Below are 14,461 nucleotides of genomic sequence, written 5' to 3'. Positions count from 1 at the left end.
CATTGATTTTTTTCTTTTTTTTTTTTTTTTCTTCTTCCCAATTCCCAGCATAGTGGGCCTGACCTTAGCTGCCTTCTCACTACCTTCTGTTTTCTTAAAACTCCCCCTCCTCCCAAGTCTGCTTCTTTTTCTATACAGGATTCTGCTGGTTTTCCGAGAGAGCATTCAGGAGATGGGAAGGTAGGGGGAAGGTCTTACAAATCATCCTTCCTTCCCACATAAAAGACCCCAGACTGTGGTTACAACTGTACGCCTTATTTTTGTCTTTTTTTGTGGAAGTATATCATTCAGGGATAGAATCTGCCTTTAGGAAAACAAAATACAGGCATGGTATAACCTGTTTACAAAGGGCAAGTTGTACTGTTGAGAGGGGAACTGATGTGCTCAGGATTCTTTGAACTAGGAACCCCAGTTGTACTAACTCCTTTTGTTCAGATAGGGTGATGGGAAGGCTGGCCTCAGAAACTATTACAGGTGATCAATGAAAAGGACCAAAGGCAGCAGCTGTTTCTGGTTGCCAGCAGTGAGGTACAAGAGTGTATCCCCTGGTCTTAAAGTTTCTTCCTGCCTTTTTGTTTCACTCTGGTGTTTTCCTTCTCACTGTGAAACTGATCTTCAGACCTCTTTTCTTTATACTTGCAATGATGGCAGGAATAAGACTCAAAGAACAAAGCCCACTGCATTCTATCACTTACTCTGGTAAAGGATTGGAGCCAGCAGAAGATTCCCTTTTAAAGTTATTTGTCCATAGCAGCTGTCACTGCTATGGTTCAGCTCCAGCAGGAAATGACAGCACAGGGACATCTGCTGCAAGAAACATCTTTGATTTGTTTCAAGATGTTTCACACCTCAAAGGTGTGAGAAAAGCACCAGAAAAGACCCTCCTTCCTTTATCTATCAGCAATGCCTCTGGACTCTTCCTTCTTCGGTGTGAAAATCGAGACGCATGTGTTGGACAACTGGGTGCCAACCATCTAATGGGAGCTGTACCTCTGGGTAAGCATGCGAGCAACTTGGGGAGAGGCTGTTCTCAGCATAGCAGAGCTGTGAACAGGCTTTCTGCTAAATTCTGAACTGTATCCATGCTGCTGCTAGCCTCTGTCTTTGGGCATGGTGCCAGTGTACTATTGTCTATAACGAGTTGCTGCCTAAGATGACTGGGACACACTTACCAAGCAGATGTCAATCAGCAAAGGCCTTTGGGGGCCAAGCTTCAGTGAAAGTAAATCAAGCAAGCTGGGTATGGCCAGATTGTTGTGCAAATTGGCACAGCTCCACGATTCCCCACAGCAGCAGAGGATGTATGCCCTATACTTCACATATGATTTCTTAGAGAAACAAAGCAGTGGTGACAGCTCCTCTTGGCATTCTTGTCTGCAGACTGGGATTTCAGTAAAGTTCATCTAGTGGGAAGCTGGAAAGGGATAGTGCAGTGTCTGAGGGGGAAAGAAACCCTCAAATCTAATTTGCAAAAAAACCCCATGCCAACCCCCATGCCAACCAGACCACTTTTCCAAATGAGGCTTATGCCTTAGAGTATGCATAAAGCATGCTAGTGTAATTACTGTCTTTCAAAGTTCAAAGGAAAGAAAGCTGCTGAATTATGCACTGCCAGTCAGGGTTTCTGCCAGGAGCTATTAGGAAGTGAGTACGAAGTCTGGCATTGCAGGAGGTGGCAAATGTCATTAGAGCTGGGTGGAGGGTGTTAGCCTGGTCCTTTTCTGATCGCACTGGGATGTGTCTGCCTTTGCACAATGATCATGATAGCACTTGGATGCATCTTGGGTGCTGTGTTGTGGGGGGTTGATTAAGGTTTATAAAGCAGTCTGATGCCTGATAGGGTGGAGGAGGGCAGGATTTCAGGACCGTGCCCCATGGCCGGTGCTGAATAGTTACTTGGAACCTAACCTGCATTAGCTGCTTGTGACATCAGCTCTTGCTTTGCAGCGTTGGCTTTGTCCCAAAGGTATCCTGTGGTTAGACTGTTTCTGAATTGTTTACAATTACAGGCTACACTGTTTCCTTGTCTTGGGGCTAATTGACAGCACAGTTCCTAAAGCAAAACTCTGAAGTGTTTGGTTGGTTGCATGGCCACTAGCATTTTTCCTACGCTATTGCTGACATGCCACCAATCTTACCTTCCCCTAGGGGAAGTTTCTGTAGAAGGCTTGAGGTGTATCTTGGATAAGTGTGAAGACTTAGTAGGAATTAATGTAGAACTGAAGATTGACATATCTTCAGTTCATGCCCTCACAAGAGCCTGGTACTGCTTGTTTCTCCTCCAGTCCAATCCCATGTTTTCCTCCAGAAAGTTCTACCAGGATTAGTTTTCAAAATTTACAGGCATCAAAGGTGGATCCACTACAAACCTGAAGAAAGCTACCTCACATTTAGACATCTGTCTGTGCAGAATGGGCTACTGCTGGAAGAGAGCAGAGCCTAGTTAAAAGGAATACCTGCATCCTTTCATGGATAGCATGTGCAACCGTGCAAATCCACTTCAGTGACAGCAGCAGCAGAAGAAATAAAAGGCAGTCAGCTTAGCACCTGATGTGTATATGGGACGACAGGATGGTCCTTTAAATCTTTGAGCTATAAACAAAAGTCCAAGTTGCTGCAAAGTAAGGTAGAGTGTGAACATGTAATGCATCTCATGCTGTGGTAACTGCTTGTGCCTCTTTTCTTCCCCTGCTGTAAAGATCAGCCTGCTGACCTTCAGTGAAGAACAGAGCTGTGGCACTTGCCATTGATATTGCTGGGTCACAGTGTATGTGGCTGTTCTGTGAAACAGATGATAAATTAATTCACTTACTAGCTTGCTTCTTCATTTCTACACCTACAGGCTGAAATTCCTGGCCTAGCTGAAAGCAAGTTCCTAGTGGAGCCTTTTCTGTTTTCTGGATGCACCCTCTTGGTCACAGTATTTTTGTACTGTCTTTAGAAAGCAATCAATACAGCTCTAGAGAGACATTTAGCTTTCAGATGTCCTTGCTTTCTCCATAAGCAGTGGGCTGCTTTTGTCTGTGTGCTTGTTTGGGACTGGCAGTTCCCAAGACTGTTCCCTGCTCTCTCTGATCCAGCTCTCACAGCAACAGTGGCAGGTTTGCTTGTCCTTGGGGGTGATGCTCTTTGCCTGTAGAGCTAATCAGTGCTAAGTTTCTCTCATTCAGCTTTTCCAAGTGCTTGTTTCTGTGTGCAGTCCTATTCTGACCTGACTGTGAGATTTCCCTGGGGGAGCTTTACAGCTCAGTGTGTTTATGGGAGTAGCAGTAAAAATCAAGCCACAGAGATGCTTTTTTTCCTAGATTGCCTACTCTCAATTGCATTCTGCCAGACCGCAGGGTCTATTAACATACTGTCTGCAAGCCAATACAGACTTGTTCCACCAGGAACTGGCTTGCTGTTAATACTGGACCCACCTGGCTTTGGGTCAGGCAATGCCAACTCTTCTTGCCATTTTTAGCACATTCCACTGAACTCATTAGTGTTTTGTGCCTTGAGGGGCTGACAGGGAGGGACAATTTACAGTGTCTATGCAAGTTTCGCTTGACTGGGTAAAATTCAGCTCCAGCAAGGGCTGTTATTGTTAAGAGTATGAGGATTGTTTTTACTTTCCTTTATAGTAGCACATGGGAAGTCAGGCTGTTGCCCGTTGCTAGTGTGGAGGGATCCACCTGCGTGTTCCCATCTTGCTGCAGCAGGAAACAGGTGGCTGCAGGGGTGTGTTTGGAAAGCCTGTTTGAGAAGACAAAGCCCCGTTGTCCCCACAAAGGCTCCCCAAAGGGTGACTTCACACCACCTTGATTTGTGAAACTGCCTCTGCGTAAATGCAGTCACTGTAGCTTTTAACTGCAGGGATGTCTCATGGTATCTGCTGGGAGTCTTGACCTGGCAATCTGTTCTCCTGCTAGGGAAACCTATGGCACTGCTAGGGCACTATGGCACAGAGTATTTTATCTTTGGCTGGCGCTGCTGGAAGGAGAGGCTCTGACATGTGATTTGTATCACACTAGGTGTTGTTTACCATTGGAGTGGAGCAGAATGATTCCGTCAGAGTAGGCTTCTGCTCTTTTTCCCTAGGGAAGAATCACAAGGGCCAGCGTGGCAGGGAGCACGCAGGTGCCTCTCAGAGGCCATGTCAGTAGTACAGGGAGTGACTGGGAGGGCGGCTTGTCAGAAATGCAATGTGTGACATAAGCCCTATTAAAGTGGTACAGCAGCCTTAGCTGTAAACAGACATGTGCAGGAGTGGTGTGCCATTCAGCACTCAAACTTACAGTTTCACTGTAGCTATGGTTCCTGAGAGCTCTTGTCAGCAAATGTCATGGCTCTGGCATATCTGCCTCCCCGTAGCCTATCTTGACCAAGTATCATTCCTCTCCCTATGCGTATACACATCAGCAAAGTCAGAATTAGACTTCTGCAGTTGAGTCTATCCTGGTGCTGCTATATTCTTAGGCCCTGAACAAGCTTTCTGGGGTGCTCCAGCAATGGCTGCTGGGAACAAGACCCAAAATTAGATGCTGAAAATAACACAGTTTCTAGCAGTATGTGCAATCACAGGACAGTTGCGTTGAACATGGGCTCAATGCCATTGCTGCGGATGACTTGGGAATCCGAGCTATTTGGTCTCTGGGGTGCTAACTGAATGTAGTCTTGGCAATATAACCCTATTTGGGGGAGGAAGAATGTGATTTGGGACAAATTCAGATCATAGGTGTGAAATCTAGCTACAAAGGCTTAAATGAAACCTTTGTCAACAGACTTGCAGTGTTCCCATTAACCATGTTTAGAACAACTTTATGAGGGGCCATTCCCAGAAAGTGATACATGTACAAGCTGCTTTGTAATTGGAGTGATCCCACCTGCCCTCACATGAAAAATACCATGATAGCGTTCAAGCCCATTGAGGATCCATCAAGAAACACTGGGGATCAGCACCTCAGCCACATGCAGAGTGAGACAAGACACAGTTAATGATGTATCTTTCTGTTGATGCTTGTAACCTTTATTTGGTCAGTGCTAGAAAGCGTATACAATGAATTCCCTTTCCTCCCTCTGGTTATATTGAAATTTATGGAGTGTTGTGATTTTTCTTATTTCTTTTCATGTAAATTTTGCTTACGTGAGGGATTTGTGGCAGTTCCCTTGACTGAATAATCTATACCAGCAAAAGGACTCTCTTGTTACTGAAACCCTGTCTATAGGAAGATTCATGTTGGTCTTTCAATGTTGAGGAAGCTTTTTTTTTCCTGCTAATCTGCTATAATTTCTTAGTGCAGAGGGGAAAATTCTAGTGAAAAAACTCATTTTTGTTTCTACCAAGTTCATACTTTCTCTATCTTGTGTAAGTAATATCCAGCCTTGTGGTACCAGAGTACCAATAAAACATAGGCTTTTGACTTTAGGAAAATACAATAAATTTTAATGCAACAGACAGGAGAGAGGTCCAACATGGATGTCTAATGTGTTAGTTTTATTTAAAGATGATCTCTTGGTGCTAAAGTAAGAAATGTTCTTTAAAAAACATCAAATAAATAAATAAATAAATAAATAAAAATAGGAATAACTTTCTGTTGAAGAGCTTAGCAAGCATCCGGCTTTCATCTTGGGAGGAACGTGTACTGTAAAGCATTCTTCAGAGTAGGATATAGGGAGGTTGTCCTAATTCTTCCTGGAACCTGCAAGCCAAACACGAAGTAAGTGTTACCTGTATCTGTTTCTCTCTCAGTATATGCCACCATTATCAGCAGTACTTTTACCTACCAGATCAATAGACACAGGCTTTCTTTTGAAAAAACAGTACTAGCTTAAATGTTAGGCTAAACTTAATTTCTTTCTCAAACCATGTCTTATTAAAGACTTAAATAAGAGCCTCCTTCTCCCTTGTCACATGACACAGATTGCAGTCTGTTCTGTTCAGCAAAATGGCTTAGGTGGGACTCACCATTGCAACCCATTCCACTCAGGGAGCCGATTCTATCGATTCTTCTGCCGAAGCAGCCAGAATCTCTCATCATCCTGGGCATCTGCAGCCCCCTCAGTCTCTTGAGGAAGGGGTCCCTGTAGGATAGAGGGCTGCTGGGTGCTAGCCTGGGTTCAGCCTTCTGGTCATCACTGTCATCTATGAGTTCTGGTGGCATCTCCTGGGTTTTGGGTTCTTGCAGGTCAGGATTAGACTCCAGGGCTTCAATCATTGCAAACTTATCCTCCAGTCTCTCCAGCAGAGCCTACAAGAGAAGGATTAATTTAATGAAATTCCTAGTTTTGTGGTCATTTGCTAGCTCTTCCAGTCATCCAGTTCTGCATTCAGCAATGGTCCCATAGCCAGCCCTAGGGAGACTGTCAGGTTGGATCCCAGGGTTACTGGTGATACTTGAACTCTGTCCCCTGCAGTAAATCCCTGTACACATTAATTCCACCTATGGGTAGCTCTAGCTGAGAGCTGAATGAAGCTGTTTGCCACCAAAGTGCATCTTACTGGCAAGGTTAGAAGAGCTCTTTGCAGAGAAAAAAAGCAGGGTCGGAGTTGCACAGGGAGATACTACTCAACACACCAATGGTACACAATCTCAAAGTACCTCTGAATCCATAGTCCACTCCTATGTTCTTAGAAGTTGCCTGCAATGCTCCTTACCAGCTGTTGGCTTTTTTTTTTTTTTTTTTTTTTTTTTTTATCTGCTTGCTTGTCACGCCTTGCTATTTCAATGGACATCACTTGGAGAAGCTCTCGGTGTTTTCACTGATCTCTGCCTCAGGAGTTACATGATTGCTGCTCCTTAAAGTAACATGCATCTCCCTGAAAATACCTGTATGCTAAATCTATGACTGCTATGTCACTTCTTCCTGAGTACTGTTCTCTCCAATTTTTAAAGCTTTGTGTAACAGGGATCAGATAACCTCCTCAAGGGCAGCTCAACCAATTAGAGGAATCTAGTTGTCCGTCTCTAGAAGTAGAGTGGAGAGGAGTGAGCCTTATGGCTTGCTTGACAGTGAATGCATTTGGAAGCCACTCTTCTCGGTTAGCTGCTGGAAACAGCCTAGAGGCATGGGGCAGTTTTAGCTTTGGCTGACACTGTCCTAATCATCTTAGGGGGTTTGTTCTCAGGGTATGATGCTGTGAGAAGCTGGTCACTGGTACCAGTCCAAGGAAAAGTTTGAGCTTTCAGACTTCATCTTGCAAGACTGAGTCTTAAGCTTGTACTGTGCTGCAACAATGGATGTTCTCATTCCTTAAAATATGCACCTGGTAATTTCATAGCTCTAGAAGCTTTTCTGGATGAGTCACAGTAAATGATCATACTATTCCTCTAGCAACTTTTCTAAAATTTTGACTTTGGGTGCTCCACTTTACCTCCTTATCTCCCATCCACATGCAGCCAGTTCTCTTAAATCCACAAAGCTAGAGCCATATGGTTGTCCACCTTCACTGTTCCTGCCATTTAGTGGGATAAACAGAAGCCTACCTGAAAGTTTTCTATTTGTTCTTATAGAGCTACTGTGATGATTTTTTTTTCCCTCTCTGGGACTTTGCTCCCAGGAAGGTGGATCTTTAAGAGAAAAAGAACCAAAAACCCAAAGCAGGTATCCTACATCAGAATTTTGTTTCTCAGTGCTACCCAGTAGCTCAGGTGAACCCAGCACTGGAGGATATTGCTCTGTAGAGCTTCTCTGAACCCCTGTGAAGAACTGAGACTTTGTCCCCCAGCATGTGATTGCTGATGTGGCTATCCAATAGTGCAAAATATTAGCAAAACCACCACCTCACACTCTGCTAAGTACCCCAAAAGTTTAACCATGCAAAAGGAGAAAGTCCTCACCTCCATGCTGGCCAGTTCTTTGGCAGGGCTGAGGCTGTAGATAGGGTTGGCTCTGCTGGACTGGAGTTGGATGAGCAGCAGCAAGAGGAAGCCACAGGAAAATGAGCCTTTAGTGTCCATGGCGCTGGGTTCGTTGGGAATAGGGAAGTTCAAGCTGTTTCTTCTGAGATATCTCTTCAGGTCTCTCTCTTCCTTGTCCTATTCTCTCTCTTCCGAAGCTTGTCTTTTATACTATTTGGGTGTGATCTCTGCTTCCTAGGTTATCAGTGGATTTATCTGGGGCACATTCCAGTCCCACTGCAGGCATGCAGCTCTGTCAAGGGAAGATTCCCTTTATTAGCTGTCATTAGGCAGCAGCTGCTGTTGCTGAGGAATGTATGTCACAAGTCAGTGATTTCATGTCACTCCCCCTCCTCTTGATACCAGGCGCTGTGATTACATAGTCCAGTTGGAAATTCTTAGCAATTTTCTTTCAAGAGACCCCTATGGTCAGATTTACGGAGATGGGAAACAACCCTGAAACTGCTCTAAACTCCGCTTAGAAGCTTTCCATAGGGAAATTACCTTTTACAGGGAAAACAATAGGCTTTTCAGATGAGTATTTGGTGGAGAATAAAGGCTGAAGATAAATCTACTTTTAGGACACCTAAAGTATCGTGCACACTTTCCTTCTATATATGGAATATGCACAGCCACTGCATACCATGGAGTGTGCTGAAAATCCCAGGTTTGGGCCACTTCTTCTTTCCCATTGCTCTTGAGGTGATACCACCGTTGAGACTTTGTATTTGTATGTTGCCAACAACAGAGGCGCCCCGATCTGCACCTCAATACAGACGGTAACTTCTAGACTGACTCTGCAGGGACACCGAGTACTTCCAGCCCCCTGCGACAACTGACTTCGGCACCATTGAAAAATACTAGTCTTTATTAACAGCTAAATGTTTAAATCAATGGGATTTCTTTAAACATCGATGGTAAGGCTTGACCCTACATCAGTAAAACTTAAAGAAGAGATGGTCAGATTCAGGAATAATCTTGTACCGTCATACAAGAAAGCAGCTTGCTCAACGGGAACTTTAGATAGATGGCTTTCAGTGTTATTCAGCAAAGGCATCAGGATCTGGCCCCAAGGAAGAATGAATGAATTTGTGTATATGTGTGTTTTGGGAGGGGTTAAAATGAAATGTTTAGTTTAATATATTAAAACCAAAAAGTATTTATTTGTTTTTTTGAGAGCTGAAGTTTTCGAGATTAGCTAAAAACTGCCTATGCTTAAATGCAAAATTACAAAAATGCAGATTTGATGCAAATTCCTCTTCCAGCATTGTCTTTGTGCTTATAGTGCAACTAAAAATTAATCTTTCTTACAGAACTGCAGGAGAGTTCTAAATTATGAAGCATATTGCTTATCCTGCATTTTTCTAATGTCTCTTGTTATTCTAAATTGAAACAAGAATGAATATATGAGCAAGTTGAATATGTCAGTGTAGTAATAATTTGTTGACTTTAATATGAACATAGATCTTGAAAGAATCTCCTGAGTACAGTTTCTAAATAATAACAGGATGATAAAATATTTCTCACGTCTTAAATGTCTTAACATGGTGTTTGTGTACAAACATGTGCACACACTGTTCACATGATCAGCTACCAAAATTATGCTAGAAAGGACATTCTCAAGGTTGTGAAGTCAAGCTCAAATGCTACTTTTTCCTAATACAGCCTGAAGTCAGCCCAACTCTGCATGTGTTCTGATGAAGCCCTTTATTATAAAAGCACTCTCTATTTTTCCCCCAATGCTTGCTTTTTTCAGTACATGGAGGCAGTATTCATTTTTTGTATTATTGTATGTCCCAACACATTCTTATTTTGTGCTATTAAGAAAGAACTAAGATCCTGATAGCTTTTTTTAAAATTAACACTCCATGTTGCAGTGTCTGTATAATTCACTAATTACGAGTATTCCCTTACTGCTGCTTTGGGGTATGTATGTGTGTGTTTGTGCCAGGGCGTAACTGGGTTTTGTAAATTGAGAAAGTGTGAGAAGATAAACCAGAATTATTCATTAATATTGAGTGTCCAATTTAAGATAACTAGGATCTGTTATTGTTTTATTCTTCCTTTCTTTTCACCCCCTCCCACCTGCTAAGTATTCTCTAGTGCTATCTCTGTGCAAAAACATTCTGTCATTTGATCTGAGTTTTGCCTGAGAGCTCAGCACATCTGTAAAGCAACCCCTGGGGCACAAACCCAGCAGCAAGAAACCAAAGAACACAATATCCATCCCAGGTGTGAAATACTTTGCTTTGAGTGACCTGTCCCTGTGAAACAATCTAATATTCCAGGATTGTATTCAATAACCTGGACCCAGAGATACTCCTTTCTTTTACTGGTTTGTTCCATTTCCATCTTCCATATTCCACAGCAGATAAATGAGATGTAGGGGCCTGACTTCAGCCTTGACAACACTTTTCTAAGACAGGGAGATTTCTGTGCATTGTTTCATGTACTATGTATGGAAGGATGTAGATGGGATAAAATAGCTGACCATCACAGTAGCTATTGTATTTTCAAAGCCAAATTTTGCCCTCTATTATCCCTCTCACAGTCCTGCCAAAGCAAATGGAGTGTAAAATGTCAGAACTCAGTTCATTGTTGTTGAAGCTATAAAGCTCACCTGTTTGTTTGCTTGTGGTATCTCAGTATCCTCACCTTGGCAAGATTAATATGAACTTTAGGCTTTAAAGCCCAGCAATGGATAGTCAAGATTCAGGCAATGTCCATGCCTTGCTGGCTATTTGCCTAGTAAAACCCCTGGTGGGAGTCTTAACAGGGCAGCAAGTTCTTATAAAAAGCATACTGTGACCTGTTTTAGTGTTGGGAAATTGGCACATTTCCCCGCGATCCCAGGGTATGGGACAGGAGGTATGGGATATGAGGCTCCATTAGAAAGCAGCATGGGTTGCTCAGAGCAGAGAGGGAGAGCACCAAGGGTGCTGCCGGCAGCCCCATGTGTGAAGCCCTGCAAGGAGGAGCATGGTACACGGACAGAGCTCAGCTGAGGGTGACACTGCCCTTTCCCCAGCAGGATGGTGAGATGTCCTTGTTTTTCAGCCCTGTAAGGCTAAGGATTGTAAGCCTAGGGGCTGGTGTCATGTGGATTCCTTCTGCTGATAGATCTGTCCTAACTGATGCCCCTACCTGCTGCACTTCCTTCCCGTGATGCCCATTCTCCTGTTGCTGTTTTGCAGCTGAAGAGTGCTAGAGTGTGAGCTGATTGTAAAGTGCCTTTGTAGTCCTGTTCTGAGGAAGAGGCTGGATTTGGATTCCTTTCCTCTCCCAGTGCCTAAACCCTTTGACAAGACCAAGCCATACCCCACCCAAGCTCTTTTTCCCTGCCTCACATTTCAGTTAGATTAAGAGGGAAATGAAGAGATGAGGCCATCGGTGCGTGAAACGAAAGGGAAATGTAATAATGTCCAGCGCAGGGCATGCAGCACCAAGATCATAGGACAAGCCATACTGCAATTAAGATAGCTAAGTGTTGCCTCACTCTTTCCATGAGGGATGAAACTTATTTTCATCCCAAACATGGATTGTTTCTCCCACTGACCGGGATATATTGTCTCTGTGATGTGGCTCCCCCTTCATTGCTGGACACTCCAGGCTCAGTGTGGCCCCTGCCTCTCTCAGTTCCTTTAGAGCAGGGTGTTTGGCAATGCCTTGAGCCTTTTTGTCTGTTTAGGGCTCCCAGTGCTTCACAGCCTTGTCTTGAGAGGCCGGAGAGGGCTTTGCACAAAACCCGGGCAGAAAAGTGAGGGGCGCTTCGCTGAAGCCGAGTGACACGAGCCTGGGGAAAAGCAGTCGTGTGAGCTGTGCTGGCCCGGGGGAGCTGGGCTTGGCTGCTCTCCGGGACCGGGTAACGGGGGAGGCCGAGCCCCGGGCGGGCAGCGCCGAGCCCGGGGCCGGCGGGGGGAGCCCGGCGGGGCCGGCGCTCGGCGTGCGGGGCGACTGGCGTCTGTCCCGGGTCCTGAACGCCTCGCGGCCCTTCGCCCGCAGCGGCAGCCGTTCAGCAGCCGCTGCCAAATGTATTTTTAAAGCGATGTAGCCTTTCTGTCCTTAGCGGCACCCCATGCTGGTCCGCCGTGCCAAACTCGGCACCGATACCAGCGGCTTAGCGCGTGTAGGACACTACCTGGAATTAACCCCAAGGCCAGTGTCCGGCTCCCGGGAGGATTCGCAGCTAGCAGCGGTGAAGCCGTCGGGAAAGGCATCACGGCTCACTGCCACGGTCCCAGAGCTGGCATTGGTGCCTGACAGTCCCTCTTCAGTGCAGCGTGGAGGGTCACTTGACTGATCGTTGTCCTGGAAGGATGCAACCACCATCCCTCCTGCTGCTGCGACCCTCCAGCAAAGGCTTGTCCAGACTGGGTGGGATGCTCCGGCCAGGGTCGGGAGTGAGCCCTTGAGGCAGAGGGAGAGGGGCGCTCTGGAGGGGATTTCTCTATCTTCTGACCGTGTTCTACGCCGTGACCGAAAAAAACACTCACAAAAGGCAATGCAGGCTTTGTACAAAAGTTTATTGCTCCATCGCCCACCCCCGCGGAGGACCCGAGGGCGAGCCTGACCGTCTGGCTGCTGGGCACCGGCCTGGAGGCTCAGGAAGCGCTTGGGAGCCGGTCCCGGCTTCAGCTTCTCCCTCTCCTCCAGAAACCTGGGAGAGAAAGGCAGAGAGCTGCTGGGGGAGCCGCTCCGAGGCTTTTAGCCGAGGACAGCGGCCGCTCTCAGCGGCTGCCCCGGCCGCCTCCGCTTCGGCGGGCAGGGGCGAGCTCCGGGCTCCCCCGCTTCCCGGAGCCGCGGGGAGCCGCGGGCTCTAACCCGGCACCTACGGGCTTTGTACTGGTTGCATCCCAGCCCCGTCTGCGCGCCGATCCTCTCCATCCTCGTCCCAAAGCAGCCGGAGAAGTGCCTCCGTCTGTAGGAGGAGAGGAGGCTCCTCCACTGGGTCTGCCCTTCCGCCGGCTGGGGAGGGCTGGGCGCCGGGAGCGGGGCACCCGGCGGGCCGCTCTCCGCCCCCGGGAGGTCCCACTCGGAGCCGCCGTCCTCAGCCCCGGCCATCGGTTCGTCTTCCAGGCCCGGTTCCCCTTCCTCCTCCTGGAGCTGCCCCAGAGCCTCCAGGAGGTCCTGGAGAGGGAAGGAGAGGGGAGAAACAACGGCCGCGGCGGGGGGACGGGGACCCCGGTTCCTGCCCGCTTCGCTCTGACGGGACGGGTGCGGGTGGCCGCCCTGGGAGCCCCGGCCCGCCCCTGCCCCGGTACCTGCAGGGACCGCAGCTCCGCACCGTGCTCGCCGCCGGCCGGCTGCGCTGCTGCCCATGGCAGGACGAGCAGCAGCAGCGAGGCCCCGCAGCAGAGAGTCGGGAGCTGCATCCTATCCTATCCTATCCTATCCTATCCTATCCCAGCTGGGCACCGAGTCGCTGCTTTGGCCATGGATGCCTCTCCTTATATCCCTATTCTCTGCCCGGAGGGAGCTCACCTGCCTCCTGCCAGATCCCCGCAGGAGTCGGAGTGCCGCACTCTGCCCCACGGCTTCGATAAGGGAACTAGTTACAACTGGCCCCACAGGTGACCCTTCAGGAGAGGGGGGTCTCCTGAGTGCAGCAACTCCTCCAGAGGGAGAGAACTGCCGCAAGTCATCTCCTCCCCTCCTGGCAGCACTCATTTTCCCAGAGATTTCCTCCCCCTCCACCCTCTGCTCTCCATCACTGTTAGGTAGGAGTTGATGCAGTGAAAGGACCTTGCACTTTCTCCCTGTTTGCTCTGCTTCACATCTACAGGCATGCAGGAGCCATGAGCTGGCCCAAGCAGGGGGTTGATTTCCCCTCCAAGGGGATGAGCGATGGATCATTTCTCCTCCATGGGGAGGAGAAGTGGGGGGAATCAGACATTTTCCTCTGTCTGCAGCAGCTCCCAACAGCTTTTTCTTCTCTGTATACATATTTTTGTGCTATGTGAATAGACCATGTCCTGAGATTTGGGTTTAGGAGATTTTCCTTCCTTGCAAGTTCATGTGATGGTGATGGTTCTTGACTTCCTCCGGCATTGCCTGCAAACCCTTCCCTCTATAGCTAAGAGGCACTAATGTTTTAGTGGCCTAAGTCTGCCTTGAGTAATGGTATAGCTGACCACTGCTATAAACAATACTTGCTCTCTAGCCATGCCTTGGCTACAGCAGTGAATCAGTCACCACCCTCTCCTCATATCACACCATCTTTCCCGTAAATGATGGTGTGTTCTGTCCCCCACAGCTTGGGTTGGAGTGAGAAATTCCTGTGGAGAAAAATGTTCTTTCCAGAAAGCCCAGGGGCCTTGCCCAAAGAAAGAGATTTTGTAGATCTTTAGATTTAGGCTCCCCAGATAAAAGTCTCTGAATTACCAATTTGCCAATTGTAACAGGCAGCCTGTTTGTATGAAACTTTCTCTTATTTTGCCTCAGAGCTTTACAGCAGTTTCTTATTAACTTTCAGTAAAACTTTCAGTGTCTCTTCTGTGTGAGTGGTGAATTTCAACTATAAATGAGTACAATTTCCACTGCTCCCAGGGTACAAATCAAGATGACCCTGTTAGATCCTTGCA

General features: G+C 47.0%; 2 protein-coding genes across 2 annotated transcripts; both read right to left on the bottom strand.

Annotated features, from left to right (window-relative positions):
* Positions 1 to 5,335: 5,335 nt before the first annotated feature.
* Positions 5,336 to 8,029, bottom strand: LOC104837885 (natriuretic peptides A). Its single transcript, XM_010577306.1, has 3 exons — positions 7,821 to 8,029; positions 5,948 to 6,230; positions 5,336 to 5,681 (listed from the first exon to the last, which is right to left on the bottom strand). Exons 1-3 carry the CDS (start codon positions 7,938 to 7,940, stop codon positions 5,665 to 5,667), a joined length of 420 nt encoding a protein of 139 aa, XP_010575608.1. The 5' UTR covers positions 7,941 to 8,029; the 3' UTR covers positions 5,336 to 5,664.
* A 4,458-nt stretch (positions 8,030 to 12,487) lies between these two features.
* NPPA (natriuretic peptide A) lies at positions 12,488 to 13,252 on the bottom strand. Its single transcript, XM_010577305.1, has 3 exons — positions 13,142 to 13,252; positions 12,713 to 13,007; positions 12,488 to 12,537 (listed from the first exon to the last, which is right to left on the bottom strand). Exons 1-3 carry the CDS (start codon positions 13,250 to 13,252, stop codon positions 12,512 to 12,514), a joined length of 432 nt encoding a protein of 143 aa, XP_010575607.1. The 3' UTR covers positions 12,488 to 12,511.
* Between the last annotated feature and the right edge of the window lie 1,209 nt (positions 13,253 to 14,461).

The sequence above is a fragment of the Haliaeetus leucocephalus genome, unplaced genomic scaffold, assembly GCF_000737465.1.
Source record: "Haliaeetus leucocephalus isolate CR32 unplaced genomic scaffold, Haliaeetus_leucocephalus-4.0 Scaffold556, whole genome shotgun sequence".
In the NCBI taxonomy this organism is placed as follows: Eukaryota; Metazoa; Chordata; class Aves; order Accipitriformes; family Accipitridae; genus Haliaeetus; species Haliaeetus leucocephalus.
This window is presented reverse-complemented; position numbering and strand designations above follow the sequence as displayed.